The following is an 18,702-nucleotide window of genomic DNA, read 5'->3' as shown; positions in this document are numbered from 1 at the left end:
TATAAAACAGAAAATGCATTTTCGTTTCAGTTTCAGTTTCATTTCCAATTTTATCCAATCAGGATAGAGAACTCAATCAGTATATAGATTAAACAAGTGAAAATGGAAGTGATGACACTAAGAAATGAGCAGGCAAAATTGGAACTGGAACTCTATAAAAAATGAAGCTTAAAAATTGGTACTTTCTCCTGATTGGCTGAGATTTTGACAACTACCGGAAAATGTATTTTCTGTTTATTAAAGAGCTGGAGAGACGGGGAGACTCCTGTTACTGAACAAACACTCTATAGCAATGATTACTATCAGAATATAGTGCTTTAACCTTTTAACAAAATACTTTTTGTTTTAACCCAAAAATATCACTTACCCTACCTTTAAGCTAAAAGTTGCTGCTGATTTATTTCTTTGTATTTCTCCAATATTCCGCAATTTCCACAGAAGAAAGTGTCTTTCATAGACAAATATGTCAAAGCGCGTCGGAGAGTGATGAAATAGAAGTGTGGAGATCCAGATGGCAGATTCACCAATCCAGCAATTTATACAGTGGGTGTGGTCTAATGTTCAGCATTCAAAGCAGAGCTGCATCGAGTATAAAACTATTTTGTTGGCACAGAACTTGTTCTGTTTCGACGAGCCGACAAAAACAAAACAGACTTCTTTTGGAGTGTGCTGCTAGCTTAAGCCTCTTCTACCGTTCAATCATTTGAAATACCTAAAATACAAGGTAAATGTAAACAGCACTTGGTCCTCAAAGCATGAAGGCATATGCATATCATTAGTTTTTTTCTGTGACATCACATAAGTGATAACTAAAACAAGCATTTAGCTACATTTATGATGCACTACACCACAGCAACTTACATTGCTGTGTCCCAGTATTGGAAAACCTTGAGAGGGTTCCAGGCGGTCTCCAGCCAAATGAACGATAGCTAGGAACCAAGTGGATGAGTCACTCATGGGTAACGGGTCCATTTGGTTCCATTTGTTCACTCTCAGAGTTACATTTGCAGTGTCTACAGTTTAGATTCGAGTCCCAGAGATATTTTCCTTTTTATCAAATGGGGCCATAATTGTGGCCAAAAATGTGGCCGTAACTGTGGCCATAATTCATAGCGTACCGGTTGTCCATGAAATTAAGAAAACGTTGCTAATGACTGCGCTATGACATCATGGCAACTCTTCAAAGTGCTCACCTGCATCACTTAGCCACTTCTCCAGCAGTGGTTTGAGCTTGCACATGTTCTTGAAGCTGAGGTTGAGGGCCTCAAAGCGAGAGATGGTGGTCTGGCTGAAGTCGTTGCCGTACAGTTTGCCCATCGCCATGCCCACATCCCCCTGACAGGAGCACACAAACATGGTCAGAGACTTAACTGGTTACAATGTGTGGATTACAATGTGAATACATGCACACACGTGCGTACGTGTATGCACACACACAAATATAGTTGACTATTTCTTTGCTATTGTTGTTATTGCTGCTACAATGTTGATAATCTTGAATCTTTAACTTCCCTACTCCGGGGGAAACATTCGATCACAACACGTCACGTTGCAACGTGTTGTGACCTTGTAGATTGGCTATTTTTGGTGAATACATTTAATTGGTGTACAGGGAAAAAAGGAGGGCGCCTAGTAAAAAGCCCTGGGGGACTACGGTCAATGAAGTATATATAGTATACTGTAGAGAATTGGTTCCCAAACGTTTTCAGCTGAGACCCGAAACTTAAAGATACATCACTTTTTTTCTGAAATTCTTTTGAAAAATGTTTGAATTTGTTTTAGAACATTTCTGATTTAGTTTTTTTTAAATCTTTTGAAATAATAACATGGGCCGGATGGGTCCTGGCCCATTGTTTGGGAAACGCTGCTGTAGAGTTGAGACTCAATTGAGTGTCCTACTGACCAGCCACCGGGTCATCGAATTATTGGCTCAGAAATGCGACAAAAACTAAAAAAATCCCATGAATTCAAGGCTTCACTACTCCTTTGAGCTGTTAACCTCCAAGTCTCACCTGTGTGAAGCCCAGTTTGATGCGTCTCTGTTTGAAAGTGCGGGCAAACACCTCCAGCTCCTCCAGATCACTGGGCTCCTCGCCCATGTGACCCGTGTGACCCCCGTGACCTCCGGGAGTTAGGCCAGAGGTCAGTGCGGAGGTCATGGCGCTGCCGGAGGCCGAGGCGCCTCCACCAGAGGCTACGGCCGCGCTGCTGCTGCCCCCAGTGGAGACGATGGCGCCGCTGCCGCCGCCGCTACTGCTGCCGCCGCCAAGTGCTACGTCACAACTCTTCTCCCTCTGTAACGACCACACACAGTCACCATATTGAAGCTAGAATGAATAAATGAGACACACAATATGGAGTTGGTGGAGGGTTATATTCAAAGCACAGAAATGTTGATTTTCATAAAACTATCCAGGACAAGGAACACTATATTATATATATATATATATATATATATATATACACACACACACACGCTCTCAGGACTGTTTGATGTATGTGATTTTCTTTTAAATCGTGTTATCTTATTTATTTTAAGTGTCAAAAGAGGGTCTCGGCCCTCAGTGTGTTTTCCGAGAATTAAATAGAAATGTGATTTATATTCATGTTCTATGTTCAATGCCAAAAACACAATTAAATTATTAATCACAATGATTTGTATGACAATTAATCAACAAAAAAAATCATGATCGTGGCAGCCCTATGCCATATTGCGCAAATATGAATTTTGAATAGATCAGATGGCAAACACAAAGAAACCAAAGTGAGAAAAGCTCACTGTCAGGGAAACAAATGAATTTGACCCTGCGTTCCTCGCGGGAGTCGAGTAATTCCACACAGGCCATGCACGCATCTGGAGCCATGGCGGCTCATTTACATTAACCGTCTCTGTGCATGAAATACATTATTTTATGTATGACATGACTTCATCACCGCCTAATGGAAGATCTATAACTGTGCCTTGGACCTGTGAGGAGGAATCCACGCATCGCTTTATCACATGTAAAAGAGGCGAGAGGAAAGCTGAACGGTATGGCTGGGAGGTGAATATATTAGCAAAAAATCAAAGTCACTCATTGGATTCAGGCGACACTACCAATTATGAATCAGATGGACTAAGGCATATAACGTTGGATCCAGTAACTGAGACGTTGTGCCCGAACTCCGCCAAATTGACAGGGTGCGTTATTTACTTTGGAATAGGATGTCAGGGGGCAAGGTGGCGAATGGAGCGTTTCTGGTTGCGGGCGCTGGAATGAAACACTTATACAATATAGGCTACGAGCCATAATGTAACTCATTTGTAAAAATGGCAGCATACTGTAATGACATATCGTTGCTGTCAGGCAGAAACCTTGTATCTCCATATTTCAACTTTTTATGGGTATTTTTTTCCCCTCGTAAATTAATGCTCTACTTCATCGTACAAAGGTTTTGCAAAAATAGCCAATCTACAAGCTAACAATGCGCAGAGATGTGACACGTGGTGAGCTTGTAGATCTGATATTTTTTCTATTTTTGAGATTTTTTTAAAGCCAAACTAAGTCGTTAAGTTTGTGGGTTTTTATCAATATTGAACCAGTGAAAAGTATTAACAAGAGCTTGTGACTAAATAATATCTATACTGGATCCACTGGGACACAGGTTCTTTTTTCCATTTCCTGAAAAAGTAACAGTTTCGGACATACAAGGTTTCCACCCGACAGCCAAGATATCTGAGTCACGTTTTATTTACTCAGGCTGAATATGTAGTGTTCACTTCCCAAGTCCCATTAGTGGTCCTGAAAACTCATAACAGGCTTATCCAAAGTCATCTCCCTCTGTGTGTGTGTGTGTGTGTGTTCACCGCAGAGCAGAAAAATACATTATGGGATACGAAACGATCTACGGTTGAAGATACTTTATGGATTTTGTTTGTATTATACCATTTCCTAATTGTTTCTTTCAAGGTGAGATGTCTCCTCGATGTAAATCGATTGTTTTTTCAGTCTCACCTCCGCAAAACGCCCCCACCCACCGCCCGTCTGTGTTTTATTATCATTCCATTTGATCGCTTTCCTTGCACATTTCATCGCGGTAGGAATAACCTCAATAAAACTAGGGTAAATCATCAGACGCGATATCAACCTATCGCTGCTTGAGAGATCACGCACACTATTTTTACACTCTCAGAGTTAAATTAACACTGGGGACTTTACTGTGCAGAAATGGAGCTCGGTGTAAAATGGCCCTGGAGTGCCTTTGCAGTGTGCTGAGTAGTTTCGGGGGCGAAGCGACGTCTGCTATTGGAAAATGTGTGTGTGATCGACTCCCTGTCGGCCGCTGTTGTTAGCCGATCAATGAAGCTGCAGAGATTCAACAAGAGCTGTTTGATTTCTGCCTGTAGAGGCCGGTCCCCCGTGTCCTGTTGAATTTGTTAAGTACTCCAGTCTCACCTGGTTTCTCTTTGTATACATATCGAAATGTTCTCTTTCTGTTTGTCTCTCTTCATTGCACGCACAAACGCCATTCTCTCCGCCTCTCACTGTTTATTTTTGGTTCATTCATGGTGGCACTATAACAGGCCGATTCGCGTTTTTACCTATAACTGCACAGATCTGCGTAAAACTTTGTATGCGCACTCCCTAGAGCCCAAGGAAAAACCTTTGCCCTGCATTTTTCCCATCTGCCTTTTATAGCGCCACCAGGAGGCCGACTTATGTAACACCATTTTCTTTATATTACTCCTTCAGATTTTATCCATATTTCACGCAAATCGGTACACATGATCTCTATGGTTATGTAATCAAGACAGATCTGTTTGATTTGTCATATTCCATCCTGATTGGGGCGGCCATAGCTGAGTGGTTAGTGAGCCCGCCTAGGGAGCCAGAGGCCCTGGTTGCCCCAGGTACGATTCCAGGCCAGGCCAGCAAATGTGTCGATGAAATGAAATATGTCCCTGAACAAGACTCTTAACCCCTAATTGCACACAGGCCCTCATTGGAAACAAGACCGCAAGGACTTTCATGAACGGACCTGTTAAAGGAATTATCCTTAAAAAAAGAGAAAGGATGGTGAATTCCGAAAATTGCTGGCCCACAATAACTTACCTGACCTGGCGGAGACCAGTGTTCCGAGGAGCACTTTTTCTAGTTCACTCTGATATGCAAAGTACAACCCTCTCTTTCTTACTCTCTTGCAAATATAGCACACACACACACACGCACACGCACACGCACACGCACACGCGCACACACACACACACACACACACACACACAGAGGAGTGAGAGAGGACTCTCTCCTACCTGTGCTTGGAGTCCCAGTCGGGGCGGTGAGGTCAGGAGACCTCCTGGGTTCTGCTGAGGTAGGATCAGGTTTGTTGTCGAGAGCAAACCTGTGGCACAAACACATCCCAGTTGATTCCAACGCATTCCAGTCAATCACTTCCATGCCGGTACATGGGTGCAAAATGGAAAATGCTAACAACTCTAAATGTATTGTGTGTATTGTGTCTACGACCGAGTACACATTGAAATCCTTAAGGCCAATTTATGCTTGGAGCGACAAGTGCCGAGCGACCCGTCCGTCGCACACTACGTGTCTCATTGGGTTCTGAGATTTGAGCATTCATACCGTCTACGACTCGCCGACAGCCTCGCCAGAATATGTAAACAAGGAATTGAACGTGGTCTCGTGCCTCTCCATGGTAGCGAAGCTTGCCTCGTCTTCCAAACCAATCGCAGTATGCAACATTTTATGAAGCGTGCGTCTGCGTCTTTTCATTTTTCCAGGGGTAGGTAACACCGTCGGCGGACGTCCTCCGCGACGTATCGCTCGACACTTGTCGCTCCAAGCATAAATTGGCCTTTAGTGTTCATTTAACTCCAACGACTGTACAAATGGAACCAAATGGACCCGGGGTCCATTTCGCTACATTTGTACAGTCTTTGGAGTTAAATTAAAGCTGCAATACGGAACTTATTTGAATGAATAAAACATTTTAACCAATCTGTATGCTAAAGTATGTTAATACAATAGAACTAATACAGCTGCAGTGGTTGGAAGTGGTCTCCCTACTCTCCCATTGAGAAATGTAGACTCTGGTGTTCGGTAGGAAACCAACTGACTGACGAGTAGTACTGCCTTTGGGAGTAGTACACCCAAAAAATTACTTATTTTCTATCAATTACACACCCCATGAAGCCTTGAATTCATGGAGTTTTTCTTTGTTTTTGTCTCATTCCTGAGCCAATAATTCAATGAGTGGCTGGTCAAACGGGAGACTCAATGAGTCACTTCGCCGGTCATCAAATAAAAAAAAATCACACCCAGTGTGAAGAGAGTGGTGCCTTTCATGAGTTCATTTCATTAGTTACTTTTTACAGACTTTGATGACTTCAATGTATTTTTACTCATTTTAAGTACTTTAAAATGTGTGTACAGATTTGTACGTGTTTTTACTCATTTTAACATCTTTTAAGTATTTTTACGCATTTTTACTCATTTAAAGTATTTTTACTCAGTTTAGGAACTTTAAAGTATCTTTACTCATTTTAAGTATTTTTACTCATTTTAAGTATTTTTACTCAAAAGTGTGTGTGTGTACTGTACTGTACTGTACTGTACTGTACTTTACGGTCTGTACTGTACTGTACTGTACCTCTACCTGTACTGTACTGTACTGTACGTACTGTACGGTCTGTACTGTACTGTACTGTACTGTACTCTACTGTACTGTACGGTCTGTACTGTACTGTACTGTACGGTCTGTACTGTACTGTACTGTACGGTCTGTACTGTACTGTACTGTACTGTACGGTCTGTACTGTACTGTACTGTACCGTATGTACTGTACTGTACTGTACCGTACCTCTACCTGTACTGTACGTACTGTACTGTACTGTACGGTCTGTACGGTACTGTACGGTACTGTACGTACTGTACGTACTGTACGTACTGTACGTACTGTACGGTACTGTACTGTACGGTACGGTACGGTACTGTACTGTACTGTACTGTACTGTACTGTACCTGTACTGTACCTGTACGGTCTGTACTGTACCTGTACCGTACCGTACTGTACTGTACTGTACTGTACCTGTACTGTATGGTACTGTACTGTACGGTCTGTACTGTACTGTACTGTACGGTCTGTACTGTACTGTACCTGTGCCTGTATGGTTGCATCTTTGTGTTGCAATCAGCCGCAGCTGTTGAGGCTGTGCTCAAACATACAGAGAGGCCGTGCTCATACGGACACACGGACACACGGACACACACACAGACGGACACCAGGACAAAGTCAAGCGTAGGAGTGGTTGGCACCACTCAAAAAAGAATCTCCATGAATTCAAGGCTTCATGGGTGTAATTGATAGAAAATAAGTCATTTTTAAGCTCATAGGCGAAACATCTCCCTCCCTGGCCAAGTGGGGACAGCCCCCTTGTATGAGCGGTAGAAATTCTTCTTTCGTGCGGTAGACCACGGGGTTGAAATCCCAGGCGGTTCGGTCGCCTGGCAAACACTGGGATTTCACTGTAGGATCTTTGAGCTTACCCTGCTGTGGCTGCTGTCCCTGTGTGGGCTGAGACAGGAGGAACTGGGCGGGTGACTGCAGTGGGTGGCCTGGCATCAGCACCAACTGCTGGAGCTGCAGCAGTTGCTGGATGTCCTGCATTGCACACAAAAACACACACAAACACTTTACAGGCAAAGCCACGTGAAATGAATGCAAGGCATTTTGCTGTCGTTCGTTGGGTATCCTTGGAACGCCAATGTTGCAGCTTTTCTTTAAAATGACATATTTTGGGAGACAGTGGCACACTCATACCCAGGAGGAAATCTCACTAATAAAAACTAAAATAAGTGCTTATGGATTGGAGAGAAAAAAAGCTGGGACAAAGAACAAAATACAAGCACATACTTCTAGTGAGTGCAAAAGGGCATTACGAAGGTAAAAAAAAATACAGGAAAGAACGTGAAACGTTTGTCTATTTTTGTATTATAACAGCTTCCATTTCTCGCTTGGCTCAAACCACCCATGCTGATTGGTTTCTCCTACCTGGGCGGTGAGCTGGATTGGCTGAGACAAAGTCAGCTGTGGAGGAGGGGCTTGAGCCTGTTGCTCCTGTTTAGTTGACTGCTGCTGTTGCTGCGCCGCCTGCGATTGGCTCTGCTGCTGCTGCTGCTGGTTGGCCTGTTGCTGTGCGGCGTGGGCAGCGTGCGCGGCGTGCGCGGCGTGTGCAGCGTGTGCGGCGTTGGACTGCTGGACGGCGGCTGCCAGGAGCTGGGCCTGAGCCTGCTGCAGGAGCAACTGCTGCTGGGCCGGGAGGAGAGCTGCAAGCTGGGGGCGAGGAGAGGAGAGGAGAGAAGAGAGAGGAGGGTAGAAGAGGAGGGGAGAGGAGAGGAGACGAGGAGAGGAGAGGAGAGGAGAGGGTAAACGAGGGATAAGACAAAAAGGCGTGGGGCACCGATAGGCCTAGTGGTTAAGGCGCATACCACACCACAAATAGGCTCTAATGTAGCCTGACAGCTAGTCGCAGGTTCGATTCCCGAGCCCGGCGGCCTTTGCTGCGTGTCACTCCCTGTCTCTCTCTCCCTGCTTCCTGTCACTCTCCACAATGCTATCGAAATAAAGGCAGAAAAGCCCCAAAAATATTTTAAGAAAAAAAAAAAGGCTAACAAAAAAAGAGAGCATTGGACACGAGAGAGTAGGGCAGGTTGTGTGTTTGCACGAGCAGAGGTGGGGGTGAGAATTGGAGCAGGCAGTAACTCGGACAATGTAACCAAATGGATCCATAAGGATCCATTTGTTGACATATACAGTACACGGTGAGTTGAATTAACACTGAGGTTTTTACAGTGTAAAAGCATGTTACAGCAAGGCAGCCAACAAGAGGCACCCACTCAACTCACATAACCACATACATGCTGGAATCTCATTATGCCGCAAAGAGCGTTGGTGGGAGGAGTTTTTACAAGTTGTGCAGGTGCGTGCTTGTCTTTCTCCACTTACAGTATAGGTCATCTATAGGTAGCCTATATTTATTGTACATAGACCCATGTGCTTGTGCAACAACAAAAAAAACGCTTTGCAATGTATAACGCCTTACAAGAGCTTGTAGATCTGCTATTTTTGGTATGCAATATCGGCGTGCAACTAAGTATAACTCAAGCTTTAGGGTTAAAATGGCCCCAAAAAAAGGAGGGAAAAATGACGTTGATAAAATAGCCGTCCTAAAACACTGATGTCTTCACAAGTATAGTAATCCAAAATCGATTCTCATAAAAAAAAATCCCAATCAGTTTTAGTGAATCGATTTTGAATCGTTGATAATAAGAATTCTTTCATAAATCGTTCCCCCCCCCCTAGTGTGCGTGTATGTGTTCTTACCCCTGCTAGCTGACTGCCAGCCAGCATCAGCTGTGTGTGGTGGTGTTGGGCTTGTTGTTGGGCCTGTTGTTGTGTTGGAGCAGGTGGGGGAGGTGGAGCATGGCTTTGGGTCATCTCAGGGCTCTCCTCACTCTTCCTCTACAGGAGACAGACACCACACCATCAGTGCCTCAGTAGTACTCATTATTATTCTCTTCATTGTCTCCGCCAGGCCGAAAGGCATGGCGAGAGAGTATGTTTTCCACCCCGTCCGTCCGTTTGTGTGTCCGTGTGTCCGTGTGTCCGTCCGTCCATCTGTCTGTGAACAGCTAATCTCTGGCACCGTTGGCCCGGTCGCTGCAAAACTGTGCACACACACTCCCTGGATGCCAATTCAGAACCTCTGGCCCAAGTTTTGACATGGGCCTGTTATAGCGCCACCAGGAGGCCAATTTGTGCAAAACATATTTTTTGACATTACTCCTACAGATTTTGTCCAAAAATCACGCAAATCGGTACACAGTATCTCTATAGTCATTAAACGAAATGTGTCTTTCAGATTTCTCATATTCCATCCTGATTGGCTAAAAATGTCTTCCAAAGTTTGCAGTTTGAACAAAATGCCTCAAATCATGAACACAGCATGCAATTTCCGTGAAATTTTGCACGCACATTCCCATTAGGCCGAGGAAGAACTACCATTTGAACTTTTTCAAATCAGCCTCATGGTGGCGCTATAACAGGCCGATTCGTGTTTTTACCTATAATTGCACTGATCTGTGTAAAACTTTGTACGCACACTCCCTAGAGGTCAAGGAAAAACCTTTGCCCTGCATTTTTCACATCTGCCTTTTATAGCGCCACCAGCAGGCCGACTTATGTAAAACACATTATTTTATACTACTCCTTCCAATTTTATTCCATACTGATTGGCTAAGATTGATATCTAAAGTTTGCATTATTGGCTTGTTTTGAACAAAATTCCGCAAATCATGAACGCACCGTCCAATTGCGCTCAAACTTTGCACGCACATTCACACTATGTTGAGGAACACATTTTTTTATTTTTAACATTGGCCTGTTATAGCGCCACCAACAGGTCTAATTTAGCGAAACACATGTTTTTAACAAAATGCCTCAAATCATGAATGCAGTCAGTGTCCGATTGTCGTGCAAGGCCTAAGAAGAAATGGCACCCTTTTCACGTTGGCCTATTATAGCGCCACCAGGAGGCCACAATAGCCTACCTGACCTGGCGGAGACCTGTGCTCCGAGGAGCACTTTTTCTAGTTTAACCTTTATTTAACAACATGAATCCTAGCCTCCCTGTTGTGGGGCAGATATTCTGCGAAATAGGGCTATTTGGTGGAGAGGGAAAAAAGGGGTGGACCAAGTATAGAGCTCTGGCTTGCGGGACCCCCAGGCCAACTAAGTCGGTTAAATAAATGGTTAGCAGGTAAGTTAGACACGTTTAGAATTACTCTGTGGTTTTAAATAGGCCATAATTACCTTGCGGCTCATTGTAAAGTTTGCTTGTAAATATCATCTGTGGCAGAAGCCGGTTTTGTTACATTAACTACTTAAACCCTAATTTATACTTCATCGTATGACAGTGTTGAATGAAAATAGAGCTGATGTTTTCACCCTGTCTGTGAGTGTCTGTTAACAGCTAATCTCAGGCACCGCTGGACCGACTTTGCACGTCCACTTTTCCAGTAGGCAGAGGAAGAACATTTACCCCACGGGACCTATTTCTAACAAAAACGCCATTCTGTATCATGAACGAAACATCCAATCATACTCAAATTGGAATAACATGTTGAGGGGCCTCTAGTCTAATAGAGTGCACCTAGAAAAGTGCTTTCACTTCTACCCATAGGGGCTGCCGCAAAACCGACCAGTACCATCTGTCGTACAAACTGCCGTATTTCCCCAGCGGCTTCATCGTGTCCCGACGGTTGCACCCCACGACTGACACGGGCCTATTAGGCAACCTGGCCAAGGGGAGACCTAAATTCTGAGGAGCAGACTTTTGTAGTTTTTAATATTTTGAAAATTGTTACAAAGGTTTTTCACTTCCAGATCTTTTTCTTTCTTTTCTGCTGTTGTTGTTGACAATAATGACATGCCAAAAATAGGGACACCAGATTGAACTTTAAAGTAGTAGAGAATACATTGGTGTGTGTTTATCCAAAAAAGGTGACACAATCTGAAAGGTATGAGAAAATATGTTTTTGTATGCAGATCTCGAGTATTTTCAATGACACAATCATCCTTTGTATGAAGCAAATATAATTAGTCATTCAGGATCTGTATTTACTAAAGTGACCCAGGTTATTAGAGCTGCAAATCTAAGCCCAGTGATGATAGTGATCTGGCAGAGAGTGCTTTATTGCATGTTACTCTCGCAAAACACAGTTAAGTAAGAGAATAGAACATTTCCAAGTTGTGCCTGTGTGCCCCAAGATACTTTACAGTTCAAAAGAAACAGACAAAGCGACAGCACTATTCAAGACGACAAGCAGATCAATAACAGATCAATACTGCTAGCATGTTGACAGGCATCGGGTCTCTCGACTTACCAAAACAACCTGTTGTTGTGTCGCTCTGCTAAACAGGTGTTTAGTCCGGCGTCAAACGCAGCTGTAATTGAGTCCACGGCATTTGAAATATTCCAAAAGCTTGCAAACTTTGCCCTGGGCCTATCTTCACCTTACTGCCTGTCTGTCAACCGTTGACCCTCGCTGTTGCACTCTTTCTCTTCTTTCAGCTCTCTTCTTTCAGCTTCCAAATCAAACTTCCCTTAACAATAGTGCTTACCTCTTCCAGAGAGGCAAATATATGGTCTGTCCGTCAGTCAGTCTGTCTGTTTGTCTGTCTGTCTTTCTTTCTCAGCCCCTCCCTGGCTGCTGTTACTACAGAGTAAACTAAAGTGTTTGAAATGTGTGCATTCCTGCAGTTGCTGTAGACTTCTTGAGAAAGGGGTGTGTGTCTAGGACTGCTAAAACATGCAGATTTGCATAGTATAGTCAAATTTGCTGCACAGGTGTGTCACCTGAGGCATGTGTGTGTGTGTGTGTGTGTGTGTGTGTGTGTGTGTGTGTGTGTGTGTGTGTGTGTGTGTGTGTGTGTGTGTGTGTGTGTGTGTGTGTGTGTGTGTGTGTGTGTGTCTGTGTGTGTCTGTGTGTGTGTCTGTGTGCACGCGTGCGTGAGTAAATCCAATAGATAGCAGAGATTAAATATAAGCTATTTTAACTAAGTGTCCCACAAGCTTATATACCTACTGTACAATTGGCATGCACAGCACACCTAACACACACACACACACACACACACACACACACACACACACACACACACACACACACACACACACACACACACACACACACACACACACACACACACACACACACACACACACACACACACACACACACACACACACGCGCGCGCGCACACACACACACGCACACACAGAATCATACAATTGAATTCACCCACCTTATTGCTAGCCAGGGTGGGTGAGAGGCTAAACGGGCTGGTTTTCATGGGCTGGACCTGCAGGGTAGATAAAAGACACTCATTGTAATTAACTATTCAAATACATACTGTCGGATCAAGACAGACAGCTGCTGACACATTCTCAGATGTGGCTATTACCTCATCTTTTGCATGTTCTGACTGGAAAGAAATTTGCATTCATAGCTTTGTTAGGCACGATAGGGCAGTTTGGCATCACAGCATCACACCAGTATTGCAGTCTAATATCTATTTGATCTACAAGCTCACAAGCAATTTTATTAATTGAATTTGAAATTAAATTTGTTATTTATATTGATTGTTATTATTATTATTAGCATCCCACGTTGGACACGTTGAGTTCCTTCCTCAGCGATGTTGTCACTTACAGTTACAGTTCAGTGCGGTGGTACTTTAGCTTGCATTGATGGGTAAAAGCTACTGTCGTAGCCCTCGGGGCTATCGGTTATCACCCCTTGGGGTTATCAGATGTCCTCCTCTCTACGATGTTATCCCTCCCCTCACCCAGGGCAAATAAAGGCTGGGTATGTCATAAAGTATAGTAGCAGTTACAGTCATAACTGTGCAGTGGTAGTCTAGAATGGATAAGAGGAACCCACCTGATCATCAGGGCTGTTTCTGTCAGAGTCTGAAACACAAAACAAAATGATTTAAAACTGTGTGTGTGTGTGTGTGTGTGTGTGTGTGTGTGTGTGTGTGTGTGTGTGTGTCTGTTTATTTGTCAATCTTTTTAAAATAGCCAATATACAAGCTCACAATCTGTCGCGCGCTGTGACACATTGAGCCAGTAAACATTTTTATTTTTTACTTTCTTGTGGTAGAGGCAGAGAGAGAAAGGCTGAATGAGGATCAAAGAAAAAGGAAGTATTAGGGCTGAGAGAGAGAGAGAGAGCTAAAGAGATGACAGATGAGAGAGAGAAAGAAATAAATAAAGACATAAGAGGGATGATTGGCATGACAAAGCCTGAATAAAGACGTCGTTCTCGCACGCTACAGTCAGTAGACGTCCCCAGGCCACTGCTCTAGTTGATCAGTCGTGCATTCAATGTAATGTACGAGACAATCTGTGTATTCAATCTTGTAACAGGCAGAAAACAAACGTATTAATGTTGGTGTGTATGTCTAAGCGTGTGTAGACACTTGTATTACTGTTTGTGTCAGAGAGAGAATCCGACTATAATGATAGTACTACGGTGTATGCTGTTCAAGAATGCAGGTGTGTGTGTGTGTCCGCTAGCCTAACAGGTGTGAATGAATCACACAAATTCTATTTCTACTACTCTGCCATCAAAGTGTGGAACGCCCTGACACCATCCCTTGGAAAAGTTTGGATCACTGCCTTCCTTCAAAACAGGCCTGAAAATCCATCTTTCAGGAGACCAAAAGGAGAGGTAAACTTACTTCTCCCATAGAAAGGTGATGGCATTCACTGGCTACTGTTTTTTTCTTTTTCTACTCTGTACAAAGTGTTTTATATTTGTTGATGATATTGTATTTTGGTGTTATTTCTATGCTATGTTGCCGAATTGAATACATAGGACCACAATGGAAACAAGTCTGCAGGACTTTTTTGTGTTATCCTTTTAGCTCAAATGTCTGACTTTACCTCGTGCTGTTTACATTTCTGTCTAATAAAGTATTCAATCAATCAATCAATCAATGGTAGGTATACTGTTCTAGCATGCAGGTGTGTGTGTGTGTGTGTGTGTGTGTGTGTGTGTGTGTGTGTGTGTGTGTGTGTGTGTGTGTGTGTGTGTGTGTGTGTGTGTGTGCGCGCGCTCGTTTGTTCGTTAACAGGTGTGAATGAATCACACAACTCACTGAGGTGTGATTGTGGGCTGAATAACAATGTGAAAGAGAGGAAATATGATTCATTTGTACCAATACAGAAATACAATGATATTGAAAGAACAGAATAATTAACCACTTGAACTTGAATCCTATAGACAACCCTATTCTGGGTATGTCATAATAGGCAAACATTCTGCAAAAATAGGCGGAAAAAAAAACAGATCTACAGATCCTGTAGATCGGCTATTTACGGCTAAGAGATTTGGTGCAGAGAAAAAAAAGGAGGGGGTATAGATAGACCCCTGGGGGACCCCGGTCAATGAAGTATAGGGTTTAAGTGGTTAAATCGGCAATCTCATTATTGCATTATTAGGCTTCTTTCTTTCTTTTTTACTCACCTGTTAATACTGTGTGTGTGTGTGTGTGTGTGTGTGTGTGTGTGTGTGTGTGTGTGTGTGTGTGTGTGTGTGTGTGTGTGTGTGTGTGTGTGTGTGTGTGTGTGTGTGTGTGTGTGTGTTGTGTGTGTGTGTGTACCTGAGCTGTCCCCAGGATACTCAGACCCAGGCTTCTCCTCCTCTGCTTTGGACATTCTGATATCTGGAAAACACACACACACACAGTAAATAATTTGCTAATATTTTGCTTCATTTATGTTCACAATTTGAGATACGACTGAATTCAAGGTCAAATTTTACATATCAATCTTTAGAATGCTGCAGTGATTAGGCATATAACATACATTTGTTTTAAATGTAAATAATTCAATTCTTATTAATGTGTCTTATTAATTACATTTTATTATTCCAGTATGAGGTCTAAATCTGCATGGAAATAACATGTCCTTTAATGCTATACAAAGGAGATAATGTTTACAAAGACAAAAGCAGAAGGTGATGTCCTTGAATATATTCAATAAGACAAAAATATTGATAATTCTTAATCCATTTAGATTTTTGCTGCCAAACCCCAAACAGTTCAGAGTGTGAACCACTTCTGTGTCGAGGACTACATTCAGACGGTTATAGAAGAATGAAGACAACCTTCAGACAGTTATAGAAGAATGAAGACAACCTTCAGACAGTTGCAGAAGAATGAAGACAACCTTCATTCCTCATCACACATCCGACAGGTAGCTTTACTGCACTTTATAATTACTGTTTCGTCATTCAAAACTTGAAAAACATTTTCAAGATTTTTCAAAAATGTAAAACATTTTTGCAGATGTACAGTACAAGCTCGTTGCGAGCTTGTTGTGAGTTCAACTTTAGTTTTTCTTAAATTATTATTTTTATTTAATTATTTTACATTACAGTCCACGGCGTCCACCTACACGAGCCAGTTAATAAACGACACAAGAACATAGCTGCCACATTGTGAACAAACACATACACACACTCTCATTTGCCATGTTTAACATATTAATAATATGGGGAAATTGGAAAAACGTGAAATAGTAGCCTCCATCAAATCTTTTCAGATACGCATCATTATTAGTGAAATGAATATGCAAATGTTGAAAAGATGAAGCTGGAACATGCATAGGCCATTAGACACATTAAGGGCCCATTCCCCCATCCAAAGAGTAAAGAGCTGTGGTGCCGTTAATTAACTCTATACCTCGTTAGAGTTAACAAGCCTTCATTAACCCCGAACGGAAACATGCTTCAATTAACCCTTAAAGGGTTAGTTCACCCAAAAAAAATCTTATTTTCTATAAATTACACATCCCATGAAGCCTTGAATTTATGGAGATCTTTTTGTTTTTCGCATTCTCAATAATTTGATGACCAGCTACTGACCAGCCACCCGGTCATCAAATTATTGGCTCAGGAATGCGACGAAAACAAATCAAAATCTCCATGGCTTCATGGGGTGTGCAATTGATAGAAAATAAGTAATTTTTGGGGTGAACTACTCTTTAAGTCACACAGCATCACAAGACACCATTGACAGTGGACGGCAGGAACTGCAGGGCACGCATTTACTTTGATATCGTCTGCATTTAGCTGAGGCTCAGATACAGTCAGACGCTTATAGTGCAACAGCCTGCTCCTTGACCGCCAGCATTTTATACCAATTCAACCGGGTGTAACAAAACAGCATAAGAACCTGTAAAGATGGGTCTTTATTCAAGCCTCAGTTTTTTTCCCATCTTTTATTTCACTTGTATAACGGAAGGATTTCACTGGCATAAAATAATGTGAGGGAGGATTTCACTTCAGTTACAGTTATGTGTACAAGAAACCTTATGATTGCTGTTAAACTTCAAGGTCTGTTATATAAGATCAGCTGGGTCAGGATTCTGCTGTATAGCCGAAACCAGCCAAATCACCTCGAATGCTGAGGTGCTGGTTAGACCTGCCCCACACATTGCAGCACTAACAGCGATCAACAATTTCACAGGAATAATAGCGTCTGACTATAATAACACTGCAATGGTATAATAATGATTAACAATGATAAAAATGATGAAAATGACGAATAATGATGAAAATGGAAAGAATTATGGGAGATATTGTAAGTCTATCTTTGGTACACAGCTAAGTGTTAATTAACTCTGAAAATGTACCCATTTTTACACTGTTGAATTAATACTCTGGAGTGCAGGTTATATAACATTTACAGTGATGCTATTGATCCCCAAGGGGAATTTGTTACTGTCACCAGTGTAGAACACACTGTTAAAAATATAGACAAACAAGCAGACAAAACCAAGAAAAAGACAATAAACCAAAGAAGATCATCTACATCAGTGTTAACTCTTTGACTGCGGACGACGCGATAACGCGTCAAGTGCTACTTTGTCCAGTTGGCCGTCGACGCGCTCGACGCGCTGGACGCGCGTTCATTGTTTAATCTCTGATTGCGCTATGCTGCTTAATATTCAATGTTATTCTCGAGTTCCACTTACTTCACGGACATCTGCATCCGGTTTCATGACCTGGATTCCGTTTCCGGTTTTTGATTCTTTTCCCCAGTCATTTTCGTCCAAAATAGGTAAATAAACGGTCTTTCACACGGTATGACGGACAAACGGACAGTTTCTCTTCTATAATCTATGGTCTGGGTGACGATCAGTCATCGCCGTCGTATATCACAACGTAATTTTCGCCGATCAAAACAATGGGGGGGACGTCACATCCGTTTTCATGTTTTTCCTTGTCTAATCTATGAAGAAGGGTGAGAGAGACCCAACGACATGATCAAAGCTGTCATGTGCTGCGCTCTAGTGGCGGAATTGTGCTGGGTCTTTACATTATGTGTCCTTAAATTATTTTCATGAGAAAAATTCAAAATATAAAAATAAAAAAACACGAAAATTGCTGGCACTGGGGGAGTACTTTATGAAAATACTCTGGCAGTCAAAGAGTTAATTGTGACAGCAAATTTCTATTTAGTTTTAGTCATAGTTTTTTCAATAAAATTTCACTTAGTTTTAGTCATGTTTTAGTCATCTGAAATGAGTTTTAGTCATCTGAAATGAGTTTTAGTCTAGTTTTAGTTTACGAAATATCATAAGATTTTTGTCTACTAAATCTACAGTCGATTTGTATTTAGATTTTTTTTAATGTATTTTGGCAGGCCGTGATAGCGTCATAATGCCTGATCTACAAGCTCACGACGTGTTGTGAGCTTGTAGAGCGGCTATTTTTGGACTGTGACACTAGAGCACAACCAAGCATTTCAAAATAGCTGATCTACGTCGCATCGAGACGTGTTGTGAGCTTGTAGATCGTGAGCTTGTAAATCGGCTTGTAGATGGGCTTTATCAGATTTTCAAATAGCCAAAGTTTAAATAGGGCTGAAGTGGTTAATGTAGCCTATGTTTTAATAATAATCAAAATCTACAAAGTAACTATAGTAACTTAAGTTTTCAAAAAATGAATTAATAAGTTGTGGATTAAAAGTACAATATGTGCCTCTGAGATGCAGTGGAGTAGAAGTAAAAGTACTGAAAATTGTAAATACTCCAGTAAAGTAAAATTACCTAAAAAAAATCCTAAGTACAGT

At 42.2% G+C, this 18,702-nt stretch overlaps 1 protein-coding gene across 1 annotated transcript in view; it reads right to left on the bottom strand.

Moving 5' to 3' along the window:
- The window catches only part of pou2f2a (POU class 2 homeobox 2a), a gene marked incomplete at both ends in the record, with an annotated part of 79,128 nt that overhangs the window by 7,153 nt on the left and 53,273 nt on the right, over positions 1–18,702 (bottom strand). Inside the window, 9 exons of the mRNA XM_080442114.1 lie at positions 1,194–1,335; positions 2,013–2,294; positions 5,291–5,379; positions 7,542–7,656; positions 8,047–8,328; positions 9,379–9,516; positions 12,862–12,918; positions 13,500–13,528; positions 15,226–15,288. Coding sequence (XP_080298240.1) covers positions 1,194–1,335; positions 2,013–2,294; positions 5,291–5,379; positions 7,542–7,656; positions 8,047–8,328; positions 9,379–9,516; positions 12,862–12,918; positions 13,500–13,528; positions 15,226–15,288 — 1,197 coding nt within the window. The remainder of the gene's footprint in view (positions 1–1,193; positions 1,336–2,012; positions 2,295–5,290; positions 5,380–7,541; positions 7,657–8,046; positions 8,329–9,378; positions 9,517–12,861; positions 12,919–13,499; positions 13,529–15,225; positions 15,289–18,702) is intronic.

The sequence above is a fragment of the Gymnoscopelus braueri genome (assembly GCF_963280865.1).
Source record: "Gymnoscopelus braueri genome assembly, chromosome: 11".
Classification (NCBI taxonomy): Eukaryota; Metazoa; Chordata; class Actinopteri; order Myctophiformes; family Myctophidae; genus Gymnoscopelus; species Gymnoscopelus braueri.
The sequence above is the reverse complement of the archived record's forward strand: the minus strand, read 5'-3'. Positions and strand labels throughout refer to the sequence as shown.